Below are 15,630 nucleotides of genomic sequence, written 5' to 3'. Positions count from 1 at the left end.
CAAGAGGTCGGGATCACTGGGAGCCAGTTTAGAAGCTGCTGACCACACTTCCTTCTCCTTCTCTCCTCCTTCTCCTCCTTCTCCTTCTCCTTCTCCCTTCTTGTTCTTCTTTTTCTTCTTCTCTGAGGACAAGTAACAAGGTACACACAAATTTAGAACTATATATCTTTCAATAGAACTTAGTCTGCTGTCGTTATGAAGAACTTTTTCCTACCATGCTTTTTGCTCTAATAGATATTTTGATATTAGCATAGCTACACCAGTTTTTGTTTGGTTATTGTTTGCACAGTATATATTTTCTACCTTTTTACTTTCAACTTTTCAGTTTCCGACGTGTTTTCTTTTCTTGTCCACAGCATATATGGATATCTAGGCCAATATATTTTGAATACAGCCTGAAAATATTTAGCTTTCACACAAGAATTTAGTCTATTTTTATTTAATGTATTTGTTAATATTTTGAGATAAAATATACCATATTTGCTATGTGTTATTATTTGTCCTGCCAGTCTATGTTCCTTTTTCACATCTTTCTTACACATTTTGGATCAGTTAAGTATTTTCCATAGTCTCCTTATGTTAGTTTAGAGGATTATATATATAATATACACACACGTTCAAAAAATTGAGATATAATTGAAACAACATATAATTAACCGTTTTAAAGCATACAATTCAATTTTTAAAGGATATTTACAAAGTTGTGTGAACATTACCATTATTTAATTTCAGAACATTTTCATACCCCCCAAATAAAAACCTGTGCCTGCCTCTCCCCACTCCAATTGCCCCATGTCACCCCCAGTCTCTGGCAACCACGAATCTATTTTCTGTTTCTATGGATTTACCAATCCTTGGCATTTTATATAAATGGAATCATACAATATGTGGCCTTTTGCGTCTGGCTTCTTTCACTTAGCATAATGTTTTCAAGGTTTAACCACACTGTAGCATGTATCAATACCTCATTCATTCATCTTTATTACCAGATAACATTCCATTGGATATGCCAATTCATTGTTTATCCTTTCTCCAGTTGGTGAATATTTGGTGGCTATTATGAATAATGCTGCTATGAACATTCACATACAAGTATTTGAGTACCTATCTTTAATTCTTTTGGATATATACTAGACGTAGAATTGCAAGGCTTAAGATTTCCTCAAGAAGTTTAACTTCATCCTTATGCCAGTTTGAGGAACTATCAAGCAATTTTCTACTGTGGCTGTACCAATTGACATTTTCATCAGCAAATGTGTGAGGATTTCAATTTTTTCACGTTTATCAACATTTGTTATTGTTATTATAACTGAATGTATTAGTTCAGTTTTTGGTATTTTCTTATTATAGTCATTCTAGTGGGATAAAGTGATGTCTTACTGTAGTTTGATTTGCATTTCCATAGTGGCTGACATTGAGCATCTTTTTTCTTTTTTTGTGACAGGGTCTTGCTCTGTCACCCAGGCTAGAGTGCAGTGGCACATTTGCAGTTCACTGCAACCTACTTGGTAATGGTGTACATATAAGTTTTATATGTTGTCAGATTATTTCATTGAGAATATCTGCATTTGTATTAATAAGAAATGTTAACATAAATATATAGTCTATATGGTCTATAGTTTTCTTGTGATGTCTTTGTCTGGTTTTGGTATTAGGGCAACACTAGCCTTATAGAGGTAAGGAAGCATTCACTGCTCTTATTTTTTGGAAGAGTTTGTGAAAGATTGGCATTGATTCCTTTTTAAATATTTGACAGAATGTATGAGTGAAGCCATCTAGTGCTGGGCTTTTCTTCGTAGAAAGTTTTTTGACAGCAGATTCAATCTTTTTGTCTATTTTAGTTTTTTCTTTCTTCTTGAGTCAATTTCAAGTTTGTGTCTTTCTAGGAATTTGTCCATTTCATTTAGCTAATCTAATTTGTTGGGATATGATTACTCAGTACTCTCTTATAGTTCTTTTTATTTCTGTAAGGTTGGTAGTAGTGTCCCACTTTTCATTTCTGATTTTGGTGATTTGAATATTCTCTTATTTCCTTGGTCAGTCTAACTAAAATTTGTCAATTTTGTTGATCTTTTCAAAGAAATGACTTTAGGTTTCATAGATTTTTCTCTACTGATTTTCTATACTTCATTTTACTTACTCCTGCTCTAATCTCCCATTTCTTTCCTTCTACTTGCTATGGGTTTAGTTTGCTGTTCTTTATTTCTAGTTTGTTAAGGTAGAAGATTAGGTTATTGATTTGGCATCTACTTTTCTCATATAGATGTTTTATTATATAATTTATTACATAAATTTTGTTATGTTGTGTCTTCATCTTCATTCATCTCAAAGTATTTTCTAATTTCTCTTGTGGTTTCTTCTTTGACCCATTGTTACTTAGGAATGTGGTTTAATTTCCACATATTTTTGAATTCTCCACATTTCTTTGTTATTGATATCTCATTGCATTCCATTGAGGCTGGAGGACATACTTTGTATGATTTTAATCATTTTAAACTTTTAAGACTTGTTTTATTGCCTAACATATGATCTATCCTCGAGAATGTCCCAGGTGCACTTGAGAAGAATATGCACTCTGCTGTTGTTGGATGAAGGGTTGTATAGGTGTGTTAGGTCTAGATGGTTTAAAATGTTGTTCCAGTCTTCTATTTCCTTGTTGATGCTCTGTCTAGTTGTCCTATGCAGTGTGTTTCATATAGGTGATATACATATATATGTATATAATTTGTCCTGTTTTAGCGTATAAAATTTAAGAAAATAAGAATTAATGTTAAATACATTAGATCTTAGCTTTTATTCTAATGCCTGTATGAAACCATTTATTAGCCATTTAAGTGCTTATGACTCCAAGGTCATAAAACAGATTTTAAATTTTGAAATGCTAGTCTCTTATCCTGCCAAAAAAGTAAGTTTTAAACCAGGGTTGAAATCATTCAATGTCATTTTCACCAAAGCAGACATTCGTTTGCTTCTTCAGACATGCTGTCAGAGTGTTCCCTAGGGAAGAGGGAGAGGATTCCTGTGATGTCAGCCTTTCCCCTGTTGCCAAATAGTGAAGGTATTTATTTTTAAATACTAGTTAGTATTGAGAGAGCTCGGTGGGCTGGTCCAGCTCTTACAGATGCAGAAAGCTTGTAGACCATCAGAATTCCCTGGTAAGTTTAGCCTTGACTTGAATATAGCCCTAAATCCAGAGCCACTGAGCAGGCTGGAACCACCCGTTCTGCCATGCTGCCCCACCACTCTCACTTGCAGAGAATCACAGGCCCATGGGATGCCAGGATGGGCTGGACATCACAGGCCATTAGTCCCCTCCTCGCCTTCCCACTTAAGGGGAGAGTGTATAGAGCAGTGGAGTGTAGCCCTCTCTTCCCAGGTGCTAGGTCACCAACAGGCTGTGTGATGGTGGGCAAGTGGCCTGACCCTTCTGGGCCTCAGTTTCTTCATATGTAAAGTTAAGCTGGTGCATGAAACATCAGCGATCTCCTCTCCTCCTTAGTTCTGGGCTGTGCTCCAGGGTCTAATATTCCCAGGTAAGTGCTTTCACCTGCCCGAGTCTCTCCCTTCCTCTAGAGGGCGGGACTCCCTGGCATGTCCTGGAGTCCACTGGAAAAGTTTCGGCTTAGAAACAGCTTCTCACATTTGGTGGGGCACAAACTGCGGCTATTGTCAGAAAAGTCTCAGAAAGCTGTCTGCACGCTAGGACAGGAAGGCCATGCGCTGGGGAAAGTTGGTTACAGGAGAGGTCAGCACAGACAGGCCACCAGATGGCTCAGTGCGTAGATCTGGGAAAAGCAGAGACTGAGTTTCCCCAGGGCAATGACAGAATCCTGTGTCCCCAGGGTTTTTCCCTCTTAAGCTGTGTGTCACTATTTGGCAGGTGCCAATTCTCTTGCAACACACAGAAAATATATTTTCTTCTTTTAGAATATTTATAAATATTTATATTTACCTCTAGGGGAGAGAACTTGATTTTCTTCTTTTGGAGAAGCTGTAACACTTGTTCATACTAGTCTAAGAAGTAGTGTGCGAGTGGGTTGGAGCCTCTGATGGGGCCCAATGAGAGGGAGTTGGCCATGAGGCTGGCCCTAGCCCCCTAGGCTCCTGTTGTGCCCAGAGACTGGGGGCACCCCTCACTCCCTCTTGACCAAATACGGGGTGAGAGAATTGGAGCAGCCCGTCTGAGGCCATCTACAGTCCCGTTTACGTAGTTGGCACACCTTTCCCTCCAAGATCGTCAGAGTTCTGGGTTCTTCTCATTTTTGTAGCTGTCACTAGTTTTGCTGGGGACATCACAAACTAAATCAGCCTGCCTAAAGACTTTTTGAGAGCTCTCATTTTACAGAGTGGTGCTAGGACAGGAAGGCCATGCGCTGGGGAAAGTTGGTTACAGGAGAGGTCAGTACAGACAGGCCACCAGATGGGCTCAGTGAGTGGATCTGGGAAAAGCATATTATTGTGTATTACATTAACATTCTCTGCAAAATAATCTCAAAAAACTGAATGAGCGAATGGACATCAAGTGTTTCGAAGCGAGCCTGGTCTACACTGCAGTGTAAGTGCCATCATCACTGTTACCCTCATGGTTGAGGAAGCAAGGCTGCCTGGGTGTTGCACCTGTCTCTGGCTCTCAGGGGTAACAGACTCCCAACTTTGGCTTTGAGGGGCTGAGCAGTCTTAAGCCCAGGAGCTGGGAAGCTCTAGGGGAGAGAACTTGATATATACAAGATAATGTTTTTCATGCATATCCTTTAAAGTTTTTTAAAGCATCAAATTTTTTTTTTAAACCTAAGATTTCATCAACATTCTTTTTCAATAAATATGTATTCCACTGTAGTGGTGTTGCACAATTATTTAACCAAAACCCTACTGAGGAACATGAATGCAGTTTCCAATGCTTCATTGTCAGGAACAATCCCGAGATGAACTTAACTGCGTACGTATCTTTATTGCCGTATTTCCTATAACCACTCATTCCTTAAGATGAATCCTTATTGATGGAGTTGCTGGGTCCAGGCTTTTTATATTTGACAGTTACTGTCAAATTCTCTTCAAAAGTTGGACCAAGACTTTCACCCATCTGAGCAGTCGCATTTCCCTTCCTCCTCACCCACACAGGGCACAAAACAGAAGCACTTCACTGCTGTCGCCAGTGCTACTTCTAGTTGGGCTCAATTCTTGTGCAAGAAGTTGAAAGGTGGAAGGTTTGCTTCAGAAAAAGGGGAGGTGGCTCACAAGGCCCAGAGGATGCAAAGTCTCAGATGATGCAGACAGACAACTTGGAGATTTTACTTAGTTCCCTATTTGTAAGTTCTACAACATTGACATCTTGGTGTCTTTGCCAGAGTATGTGCTTTGCCACAACGATCTTGGGTAAAAGCTTGATGCTACTCCTGTTCAAATTACCTACATGACGTTGGGCAAGTGTTTAATTCTTCAGGTTCCTCATCTGTAAAACAGGAGTGAAAACAGCCACATTACAGGTTTGGGTAAAGGAGGAGTAAGTTACAACTCTACGTAAGAGAAAATTTAACACTGAATGAAGTCAGTCAGTCACAGAAGCTTATCTGTAACCTATACGATATAAAGGTTAAAAATATGTAGAACTAAAAGTAATTTATTTTAGGAGTAAGTTCTTTGAAGGAGAAGTGGATGATGCACACAAATTCAGGAAATGGTCACCTGGGTGAAGGTGACCAGGGAGGATATTGGTCAAATTGTTAGGTCCTACCTAGGTGTTAGTCACACAGGGTTTCATTCCATTAAACTGTACAGATGCTTTACACACATGTATATTTCATACACACACAAAAGAGAAAACATCCCATGAGAAACCTCACAAGAATCAGAGAAACATTTCAAATGTGTTAAGAAATATTAGTTTTATTTAACCAGTTTTCACAGCTGAATATTTATTCTATAAAAACTTTACAGATTGTACAGTTTATATATAGTTCAAACTACTGAACGAAAAGGTAGGTCCCACAGATGCAAAAATACTGTACCAATCAATCCAAGATAAAGGCAGATTTACACACTGTACAGCTCTCCACGTGGCCGGGGAGGTGGTCAGTTCTAGGTATAAACTTCAAAACTGTACAAAAATAAGAATTTGATTTTATTTCGCTCTTCATACATTCAATATGATTGCAAGCTCAGAAGCCTAACTAATAATAGGCATCTGGAGTCTGGAATCAGTACCCACTCCTGGAAGGAGTGCACGTGTCTATCCACACAGGGCACTCTTGGACACCATACTGAACTCAGTATATTGTATAGACATAAAAGCAGAGGCCAAGAACATTAAATGTTGAATATAAGGTAGTTCTTTTTTGTTTTGAAAGGAGTTTTTGCATTTAATAGTGTGCCAAAAGAATTTTAACTTATTAAATAAAATATATTCTAAGTGAACCTAAAAATTACACTTTATAAACATAAAAATATTTTATTTTGGTGTAATACATCAATCATATCTGCAAATAGAAAACCAAAACTGTCTATAAAGTAGTATTTCCCACCCAGCAACAAGAAGCACTTATGTAGTTATTTTTCAGAAGGGTCAGAAAAACTATTTAAAACCCACTAAAGACTAACTTATAACTTAGATAGTCATACTTAAGCTATTCAGTGATTCACTAATACTGCAAAACAAGCTTTCTTCTAGAGACAGTGGTTTCTTCATGTTAACTGGGTAAGAACTGGACGTATTTTAAAAAGAAGGGGAAACCAATTGATATCTCAGCATGAATCTTAAGCATATGTCTGGTTTGGGGTATGCTCCTCAGTGGATTTTTCATCAGAAGTATTTATCCTAGAAGCTAAGTCTTTTGATTTAGAGTTTCCCAAATCTGAGGTATCTGTACCTTCTTGGAGAAACAGCCAACGCCTCAGATCACTCTGTGTCTCTAAGTGGGGCAGGGGAGGTGAGGCTGGCTAATACCCCTTTAGATTCTGTGTTCTAGAAGGAAGAAATGAGGAAAACAAACATTATTCCAGACTTTTCTGTCATCCAAAACCAATAAAACACAATTCTGTTTTTTATACAGTACTAGCCAAAGAAAACAAAAATTAGAGCTTCTAAGAGCAGTCTAGTGCTCACCTTTATACTTTTACACTTGCGTGTATATAAGTACAAAATAATGACGTTTGGACAAAGAAGCTTTGTAGTTATTTATTTTAAAGTTACAGTACTTTAAAACTCCTCGATAATAAATAGCATGGATGTTCCCACTCCTGCTTCCAAGCGTAAGCTACGGGTGAGCTTGTTTCAGGCTGCGAGAATGGATCAGGGCAACTGCAGCCGGTGATGTTCTTCTGCTCAGCCCGATCCTGGTGTCACCAGTGGGCAGCCCGACACTCAGAACTCATCAATCTTCCTCTGCAAATACTTTAACATGGAGTCCATCCCCTGGGCCGAGCCCCAGATTTTCTTCAGCACCTCACACTCCCTCTCATTGGCCTGCTCCAGCTCCATCTTCATGTTGCAGCGCACAAGGGCTTTGGATTCCTCAAGCACCTGCACCGGAAAACAAGCAGCCAGTTAGCAGGGTGCATGCGGGCAGACACGGGTCCCTTGTGCCTCCACATTTACGGAGGCAATCATCAAATTCCAGCAATCACCTGTTAAAAAGGTTACCAGACATTTTCTCACAATATGTCGGGCCTAATATATGTATAAAGCACATTTCACACTAGGCACTGGGTGCATTCTTAACTTCAAAACGGCTTATTTCAAAGGAGAGCTGGGCTGTCGGCACCCAGCCTGTGAACAGCCTCGGCCCCCGCCCCACTGCCGCATACTGGCGTGGACCCCCGAACTGGACGTCTGCTCTGCTGATGCCCAGAAAGCTCTGGGGATGCCTGTTGAGGGAATTTTTCTAAACAAAATGTAATTTTCATAATGAGGGTTGCTTGTCTGCCTGGGATGGGAGTCATGTCGGTTAATATTATGCATTTCACATCCTGTAATTTGCCAAATGCAATTTTGTTAGAAGCATATTTTTTAAAAAAATTGTGTTTTTTTTTTTTTTTTGACACAGGGTCTTGCTTTGTTGCCCAGGCTGGAGAGCGGTGGCGTGATCTCCGCTCACTGCAACCTCCGCCTCCCGGGTTCAAGCAATTCTCTCACCTCAGCCTCTCGAGTAGTTGGGATTACAGGCGTGCACCACCAAGCCTGGCTAACTTTTGGATTTTTAGTACAGACAGGGTTTTGCCATGTTGGCCAGGCTGGTCTCCAACTCCTGACCTCAAGTGATCTGCCCTCCTCGGCCTCCCAAAGTGCTGGGATTACAGGCGTGAGCCACTGTGCCCGGCCTCCGAAGTTTTTGTTTAATAAATGTGCTGAATAGGCCGGGCACAGTGGCTCACGCCTGTAATCCCAGCACTTTGGGAGGCTGAGGTGGGTGGATCAACTTGAGGTCAGGAGTTTGAGACCAGCCTGGCCAACGTGGTGAGACTCCGTCTCTACTGAAAATACAAAAATAACCCAGGCATGGTGGCGCATGCCTGTAGTCCCAGCTACTCGGGAGGCTGAAGCACAAGCATCACTTGAACCCGGGAGGTTGAGGCTGCAGTGAGCCGAGATTACACCACTGCACTCAAGCCTGAGCGACAGAGTGAGACTCCATCTCACAAACAACAACAACCCAAAAACAACTTAGGCCCACTGTGAAAGGGGGGAGAAGCTAATAATGTGAATGAAAGGCTTTGGAACCAGTAAAGAATTATATATCCATGTTAGTTGTTGACTTTCATAGGACATTTGCTAACTCGCTGACATTTCAGACTGAAGTCCATTCCTGTGGTTCCTGGGTATTTGCAAAGGGAAGGCAAGGCGTGCGTGGGGGCAGTGGTGGCGGCAGTAGCTTCTGGCAGGACTTCACGGGAAGGTGCTCTATTGAGGACAAACGTAAAGGACTTAGGAATAATCGCAAATTTGTGAGCTCTCTGAGGGAAAAGGTTCTATTTTTTAAAAAGTAACATGTGTAACAGAAGCAATTAGACATACAACTGGATTGCACGAGGCAAGCTCCTTAATGCGAACCATCACTTCCTGAGTGAACGTCCCGGGCCAAAACACCTGGGAGACCAGGCCCTTGCCACACGCCTCCTGCGCCGTCAGCTTCCGTCCACTGAGCAGCATCTCGTTTGCCTGCAAGAAAGAAGAGTGGATGTAACATGAATTGTGGTGGGAGGTGGGTGGGGAAGACCCATCCCTTAAAATCCACACCAAAGAGAGACATTCACAAACACCAGCCCCGCGGGGAAATGGGGCACATCCTCTAGGGGCCGCTGGGAACAGACCCTGTGCAAGGTGCAGTCCACTGGACAGGTGGGAAAGTAATCTATCGGGCTGATGATTTTTTTCTTAAAAAGGAATGCAAAAAAAGTCTTATTTTACAACCTACTACAGAATTACAGGGACTCAATACAGAAATCTAAAACAGAAAAGGTCTTTTTGCCATCGTTTAAAAAGTTACTGGTATAACTTCCTCTCCTCCATCTGCCTTCCTCCCCCTAATGCTGGCCCTTCCCACGTGTGAGCTCTCTTTTAATTCACAAAACAATCCTGGGAAAATCAACATATGCAAAGTTAGGTAATTTATAATTTTAAGGATTTGAACTAGGCATAGAACTCCTACCAAACATTTTCTTTATCTAGGAGGCCAATGGTGACTTGTTTTTAATATACAGAAAAAATATTCTAATGGCAGTGACTGTTTCTGCTAGAGTGTACCTTGGAGGCTGCCTTGTATCGCCTGGATATGAAAAGACAGAACTATTCAGGGCTTGAATGTGTCAAAAAATTACCATAATCTGCTTGACAGGGGCTGGCTATAGTTACCTCGCATGGCTCAATGGAGAAAGCTGACATTAGTTTTTCTTTAAAAAAACATATATGTGTATATATGAAATTAATTTTAACCTTGTCCTGGATTCTAGATCACTTTATTTTTTAATACATGACACTTAACTAGATCACTTTTAAGGTCTCAGTACAACATGTATGGATTTTACATCATTCAAATGACAGGCTCACAGATGCTGAGATAAGGCAGGAAGGGGTGCACACATGTCTGATAAAGAAACTCCACACTGATGGGACAATTTTTGGTCTGTTGTTTATCCTGCCTGGTTAACCTTCCTAACAACTCTGATGTCACAAAGCCTTGACTATGAGCTCCTGGGGCTCTGGTAAAACACAATTTCGGTAGGTGGCTTCCACTTCCAAAAGAGGCAAAATCACAAAAGATAGTTTTGGCCCCGAAGTCGCTGACACAGTGTAAGACTGCCCATACACCTTCTGTCCATGTCTTGATGCCGTTTACCGCACGTGGAACCCGCAGCTTGGAGAGCACACAGGCAGAGGCGGCAAAGCAAACACGCGGCTGACTCACTGCCCCTCCATGCAGGCAGAGGCTGGAAAACATGCCTGGAGACAGGCTCCTCACGAGGGTTTGCAAGGTTCTTTTTCTTTTTCTCTTTTTTTTTTTTTTTTTTTTTTTTGAGACGCAGTCTCCTTCTGTCGCCTGGGCTGGAGTGCAGTGGCGCAATATCGGCTCACTGCAAGCTCCGCCTCCCAGGTTCATGCCATTCTCCTGCCTCAGCCTCGCGAGTAGCTGGGACTACAGGTGCCCATCACCGCGCCCGGCTAATTTTTTGTATTTTTAGTAGAGACGGGGTTTCACCGTGTTAGCCAGGATGGTCTCGATCTCCTGACCTCGTGATCCGCCCGCCTCGACCTCCCAAAGTGCTGGGATTACCAACTTGGACAAAGTCATGAGTTTTTGAAGAGTCTGGAGAAGTTCTAGAAATCCCTGAACTGAAGAGCTTCTTCTCAGTGAAAAGACAGTCCATAAACAATGGATTCAGAAACGTGACCTGACCTTACTGTGAGTGGTTTTGACAGTCCTTGTAACGGCAGACCCAAATGCAGCAGGAAAGGGAGCGAGACTCCCGGCGTAGTGCTGCTGCCGCAGGAAGTGCTCTATGCTGTCGGGGTTTTCCTTTCATAGACTGTTTCTTTCATTCTCAGCACAGAGTGAGGACACTACAGCCACATCCCTGAAGTTGAGCATGAAGTATGTTCTCAGGACCAGCTTAGCAGAGCCTTAGCTTGGGCAGCAGAGGCAAGTGACCCCGCCAGGCCTGGTGCCTGTGGCTCAATCATGAAGGGCAGTGTCTGCAGGCTTCCTCTCCCGCCCTTCCTTAGGGCCCTGGCTGTCTGTTCCAGTCAATTCTTCCAACTTTATTTTCTGCCACCTGGAGGTCAATTTACAGCCCCACCACTGTTCTCTTCCCTGTCTCCCTTTTATCCGCCTTTCTTGACTCTCTTGGGCCTGATGCCAGCCGAGAATGGCCCTTCTCTCTGCTCAGCACTCACTCATTGCGGCTGGTCTTCCTCCCCAGCCCCGCTGGCTCCATGCCTGCTCATCCCTGGAGATCCTTTTCCTACTTTTGGTGTTCTCCATTCCAGGTGGTTGAATGTGCAGGACAAGCAAGGGCATTTTTAAATTTACTCAAGAGCAAAAATAACAGGGCTCACGCTAGGTTGTTAATGCTTTCTCACTTAAATATGGCCAGTGAGTTGGTTTGAATGACAGTCACCCAAGAAAACAACAACAAATCTCCCTTGGTAAGATTTGTATTATAGGATTAAATACACGCAATTTGCGTGAGCGTATTCTTATATAAACACACTATTTTCAGTAGTTTTAAAATGAGAGGTTTCAAACCTCTATCCGAATAACAGATTCACACAGATGGAGTCAGTGGGAACCTGACCATCTAGCACGTTGCTCTGAGATGGCTGAGTGCACAGGGACTCCCTGTAGACAACCTACATCACCTCATGATGTGGTCAAAGTTGTCCAACTATTAAAAGAAAGTTATCATGGAACCATCCAGAGAAATGGGAAATGCCGAGGAAAGTTAAATAGAGATGTCTTTTTAGTTCGGCCAGAGTACAGCAGGAGGGGTGGCGAGGAAACTGGCCCAGTATGAGCAGAGGGGATCCAAGAATCTTCAGCCTTATGGGGACTGCTGTGGCAGAGGTTTTACCACCTGCTCCCTCAGGCCAGTCTCTGAAGTCCCCAAGAGACGGCTCTCAAGTTGTGAGCTTGGGGTGAGGCCCTCAGGTACTCGCTGGGCATTCTCCAGCTTCACACCCCAGCAGGCCCCTGGGAGGTGCAAGATTTCCACGTGGGAGCCTGTGGGCGTCAGACCGTGCCATCCTCTGTGCACTCCATGAATGTCTACTGGGCACTGGGAAGGCTAAACTAGAAGAGATTCCTTGGCTGATTTACGTAGTCGCGCCTACAGCTGAGGGCCTGCTGTAAGAAAGGAGAGGCCGCACAGCCTGCATTATTTGCATATTCTTTTTATCTTGATAATGTGATTCCTTTAGCTTATCCTCCTGGCAGAGCTCTGCACATGCAAAGTGGGGAAAACCACACTTGTCCCAGTCTTGCCTCAGGCTGCTGAAAGCTCAAATACACCAAAGGCTCACGAAAGGAACGACATCATTTACATCATTTGCATAGTCACTTTCAACAAGAGTTGTCATAACACAAGTCATCTGAACAGCGTTTATTCACTTTCTGTAGAGAGGCTTCGTCAGATACTCTGCTCAGAAAGTGTAGAAATCCCGCTGAGTGAAATGCAGGCTCTTCGCTCTTGAGTTAGAGCAGGGTTTCTCCCCCTGGACACTAGGGACATTCTGGGCTAGACTGTTGTTTGGTGTGGGGGCTGTCCTGTGTGCTACATGCAGGGTGCTGAGCAGGGCTGTCCCGTGTGCTACGGAGGATGCTGAGCAGTACCCCGGCCTCTGCTAATGGCCATCTCATGTGTGACAACCAAGTTGTCTCCAGACATTGTCCCCCAGTGAGGCCACGTGGTTCCAGAGCTCCCTGTCAGTCAGCTCTGCCCAATCCTGCTTCCTTTCTGCCCTTCCACGGATGCTGGCACCTAATCTACCAGACCCTGCTTCCCAAATCTATCTTAGCTTCCAGAGAAACCACCCTGTGACAGGGGGAGTGGACAAACCAAGGGTGAGGAGAGGGATTTAGAAACTGCACGGCTCCCCAGCTGGCAACAAGGGACTACCCCCCAACAGGCCAGGTGGAGAAGCCACAGTACCTGGCACAGGCGGCCGTCCACGTGCTAACACTCTCACAGGTGAGGGGCAGGGACATGGGTGCAAGCAGAGGGGCAGCTGGGAGCAAGAGGTGCAGAGGGGCAGCTGGGAGCAAGAGGTGCAGAGGGCTGAGACTCAGCCCTAGCCCCGGACTTGTCAGCAAGAGTGGTCAAGCTCCACCCAGGTTAATCAGCCACTGGAGGAAGGTCTGTCAGCTTGTGAGGGGTGGGGAGGTACCCCAGAACTTGGTATGGGCGCTTCTGGGTGAATGCCCCCAACTTTGAAGTCCAGCTTCCTCTGATCCGGAGCCTACGGACATGGCCCACCCATCCCTATCAGAACACGTAAGCCCCCCGTGCTAGAAGATAAGGCAAATATCTCTCAAGCAAGGCAACACTGCCCCCCAAAACCTGCCCCATCTCCTCTCCTGGCGTCAGGCCTGTAACTCACCTCTTCCCTGAAACGGGCTGCACGACCCAGCCAAGGGTGCAGGTGGGAGCTGTGAGAAACACGAGGGCCTGGATTCTCAGGCCACCTGACCTGGGGCCCAACCACAAGCTGGACAGGAGATTCACTGACGTGGGGGCTCTCCTGTGATACTGATTTACCCCTGCTAGGTTCCCAGGAGATGGTCTGACCTAGCTGCTGGGATGGCTACTGGAAGCACGAAGGAGGTGGGGGCCCTGCTGAGTGAGGCTGAAAGGCCAGGGCTGAGTAGGGAGGGGTGGGACAAGATGCCTATGGAGCCTGTGGTCAGTGCCAGAGGGAGGAGGGCAGCACAGCCGGTGGGGCCATCTACAGCAGGGAAAGGAGTGCCTGGAGTGCTGGCTGGGACTGGGAGAGGCAAAGCGCCTGACCACGGGACCCCACACCACCACATGTGGGGAGTGACCACCACGAGCTGAGTTCCATCAGCCCCACAGGCGCAAGGTCAGGCAGGGCCCGCGGCGGATGCACAGATGGGCTTGGCAAGCTCCGGAGGGCATGGGCTGGCAGCCTAGACCCCTGCGTCACCCCCAGACCCTTGCGTACCCGCGCCCTGCCTCAGCTCATACCTACAGCCATGGGGGGACTCCCTGTGACCGAGTGTGGCCTGTGGGTGGGTTGGCTCACTGGGTGGATGCGCAAGCCAAAAAGGGGACAGCAACTTCACCAGAGCCTCATCCAGCAGGCCTGGAAGAGAACGTGGTGAGGAAAATGCCCCCAATGGGGGCAGATGCACCTGGTCACCCCCTGGTGTAGGAGGAAAAGTGGGTCAAGGTTAGAATAACACTAGCTCCCAGCAGGGGTGGGTGTCCTGGACAGAGGCGTGTGGGGGGTGGAGGAATGGGAAGCGTGCAGGTTGCTGTCTCACATTCACGTCCACCTGACAGCATCCGCCATGGAGGGGCACTGAACAGCTTTGAGACGGCTGATGGTCGCTGGCCACCCAGGGCTGGCCAGAGGGGCCTCAACACCACAGTCTCTGACTTATCAAAGGCTGATGCAGCCGCTGTTGCTACTGAGCGTCCAGACTGCCAGCAGGAGATGCCAATGTGATCGGCCCACATGGCACCATTCCCAGGGAGGCCCGCCTGTGGGCACTGGGCAGCACGCTCCAACAGGCATGGGTGCATCCTCTGGGTCTGAGTTGGCCTGTCCCACCTGCAGATCCTCAGGCAGCACCACTCTCTGTGGCTATGGAAGGTCTAGCCCACCAGCATGGGGTGCCTCAGGGTACTGCGCTGTGACCAGAACACCATCCTCACAGCAAAGACCATGTCAGCGGACAGGACCCCAGAGTCCTGTGGCTAAGTCACATACAGCACCTGCCGCAGCCGCCAGCCTGGTAGGGCATCGGCACGGCCTGAGAGGTGCCAGTTTGGAGGTGGCTCCATGATGGTGGGCAGCAGCGTTTTCTGATTTGTAGCACATACGGTACAAAGACCTTTATCTGGAAGGACAGGCAGCCTGGGAAATGGGATGGAGGCCGGTGCTGCTTGTTCCTCCCCTGATCAACTATAGCAGTTAAGTGGACAAGTGCAGCAACTCTGAGCTAGGCACAGTGAGCAGGCCACAGATCCCTTGGGGGTGAGTGTTTTAGCATTCGGGCGGCTGCTGAGGCCAGCAGAGGTGGGAGCTATGGGTGAGGGGAACTAGCCTGGGGTGTGAGAAGGTGAGGAGCAGGGCAGCTCTGAGACCAGTGCGGCATGGGGGACACGGTCTGGCCTATTCACCTTCCTCCTCCTCTCTTGCATTCCTTTATTTTAAACGTTCTGGTTTTCAAGTACGTTCAGATGCAGGAAGATGACAAAAGTAGTGCAGAGTTCCCGTAAACCTTCAGGCAGCTCTCCCTAGGTTACAAAATGTCACATAACATCTTAAGATGACCAAAGCCGCTGACAATGTGCTATTCACTCAACTACAAACACGATGTGAATTTAACCAGCCTTCCCACTCTTGTCCTTTCTCTGGCCCAGGAGCCCATCCTGGGTCCCTGATGTTCTGAGCTGTCA

General features: G+C 45.4%; 1 protein-coding gene across 3 annotated transcripts in view; it reads right to left on the bottom strand.

Moving 5' to 3' along the window:
- Positions 1-5,863: 5,863 nt before the first annotated feature.
- Positions 5,864-15,630, bottom strand: part of CDYL (chromodomain Y like) — a 253,277-nt gene continuing 243,510 nt past the window's right edge. For all 3 annotated transcript variants that reach the window (XM_054493303.2, XM_063665779.1, XM_054493304.2), the window contains 2 exons: positions 9,008-9,151; positions 5,864-7,516 (listed from right to left, as the gene is read on the bottom strand). In XM_054493303.2, coding sequence (XP_054349278.2) covers positions 7,358-7,516; positions 9,008-9,151 — 303 coding nt within the window. In that variant the 3' untranslated portion in view covers positions 5,864-7,357. The remainder of the gene's footprint in view (positions 7,517-9,007; positions 9,152-15,630) is intronic.

This window comes from Pongo pygmaeus, chromosome 5 (genome assembly GCF_028885625.2).
Source record: "Pongo pygmaeus isolate AG05252 chromosome 5, NHGRI_mPonPyg2-v2.0_pri, whole genome shotgun sequence".
Taxonomy (NCBI): Eukaryota; Metazoa; Chordata; class Mammalia; order Primates; family Hominidae; genus Pongo; species Pongo pygmaeus.
The sequence above is the reverse complement of the archived record's forward strand: the minus strand, read 5'-3'. Positions and strand labels throughout refer to the sequence as shown.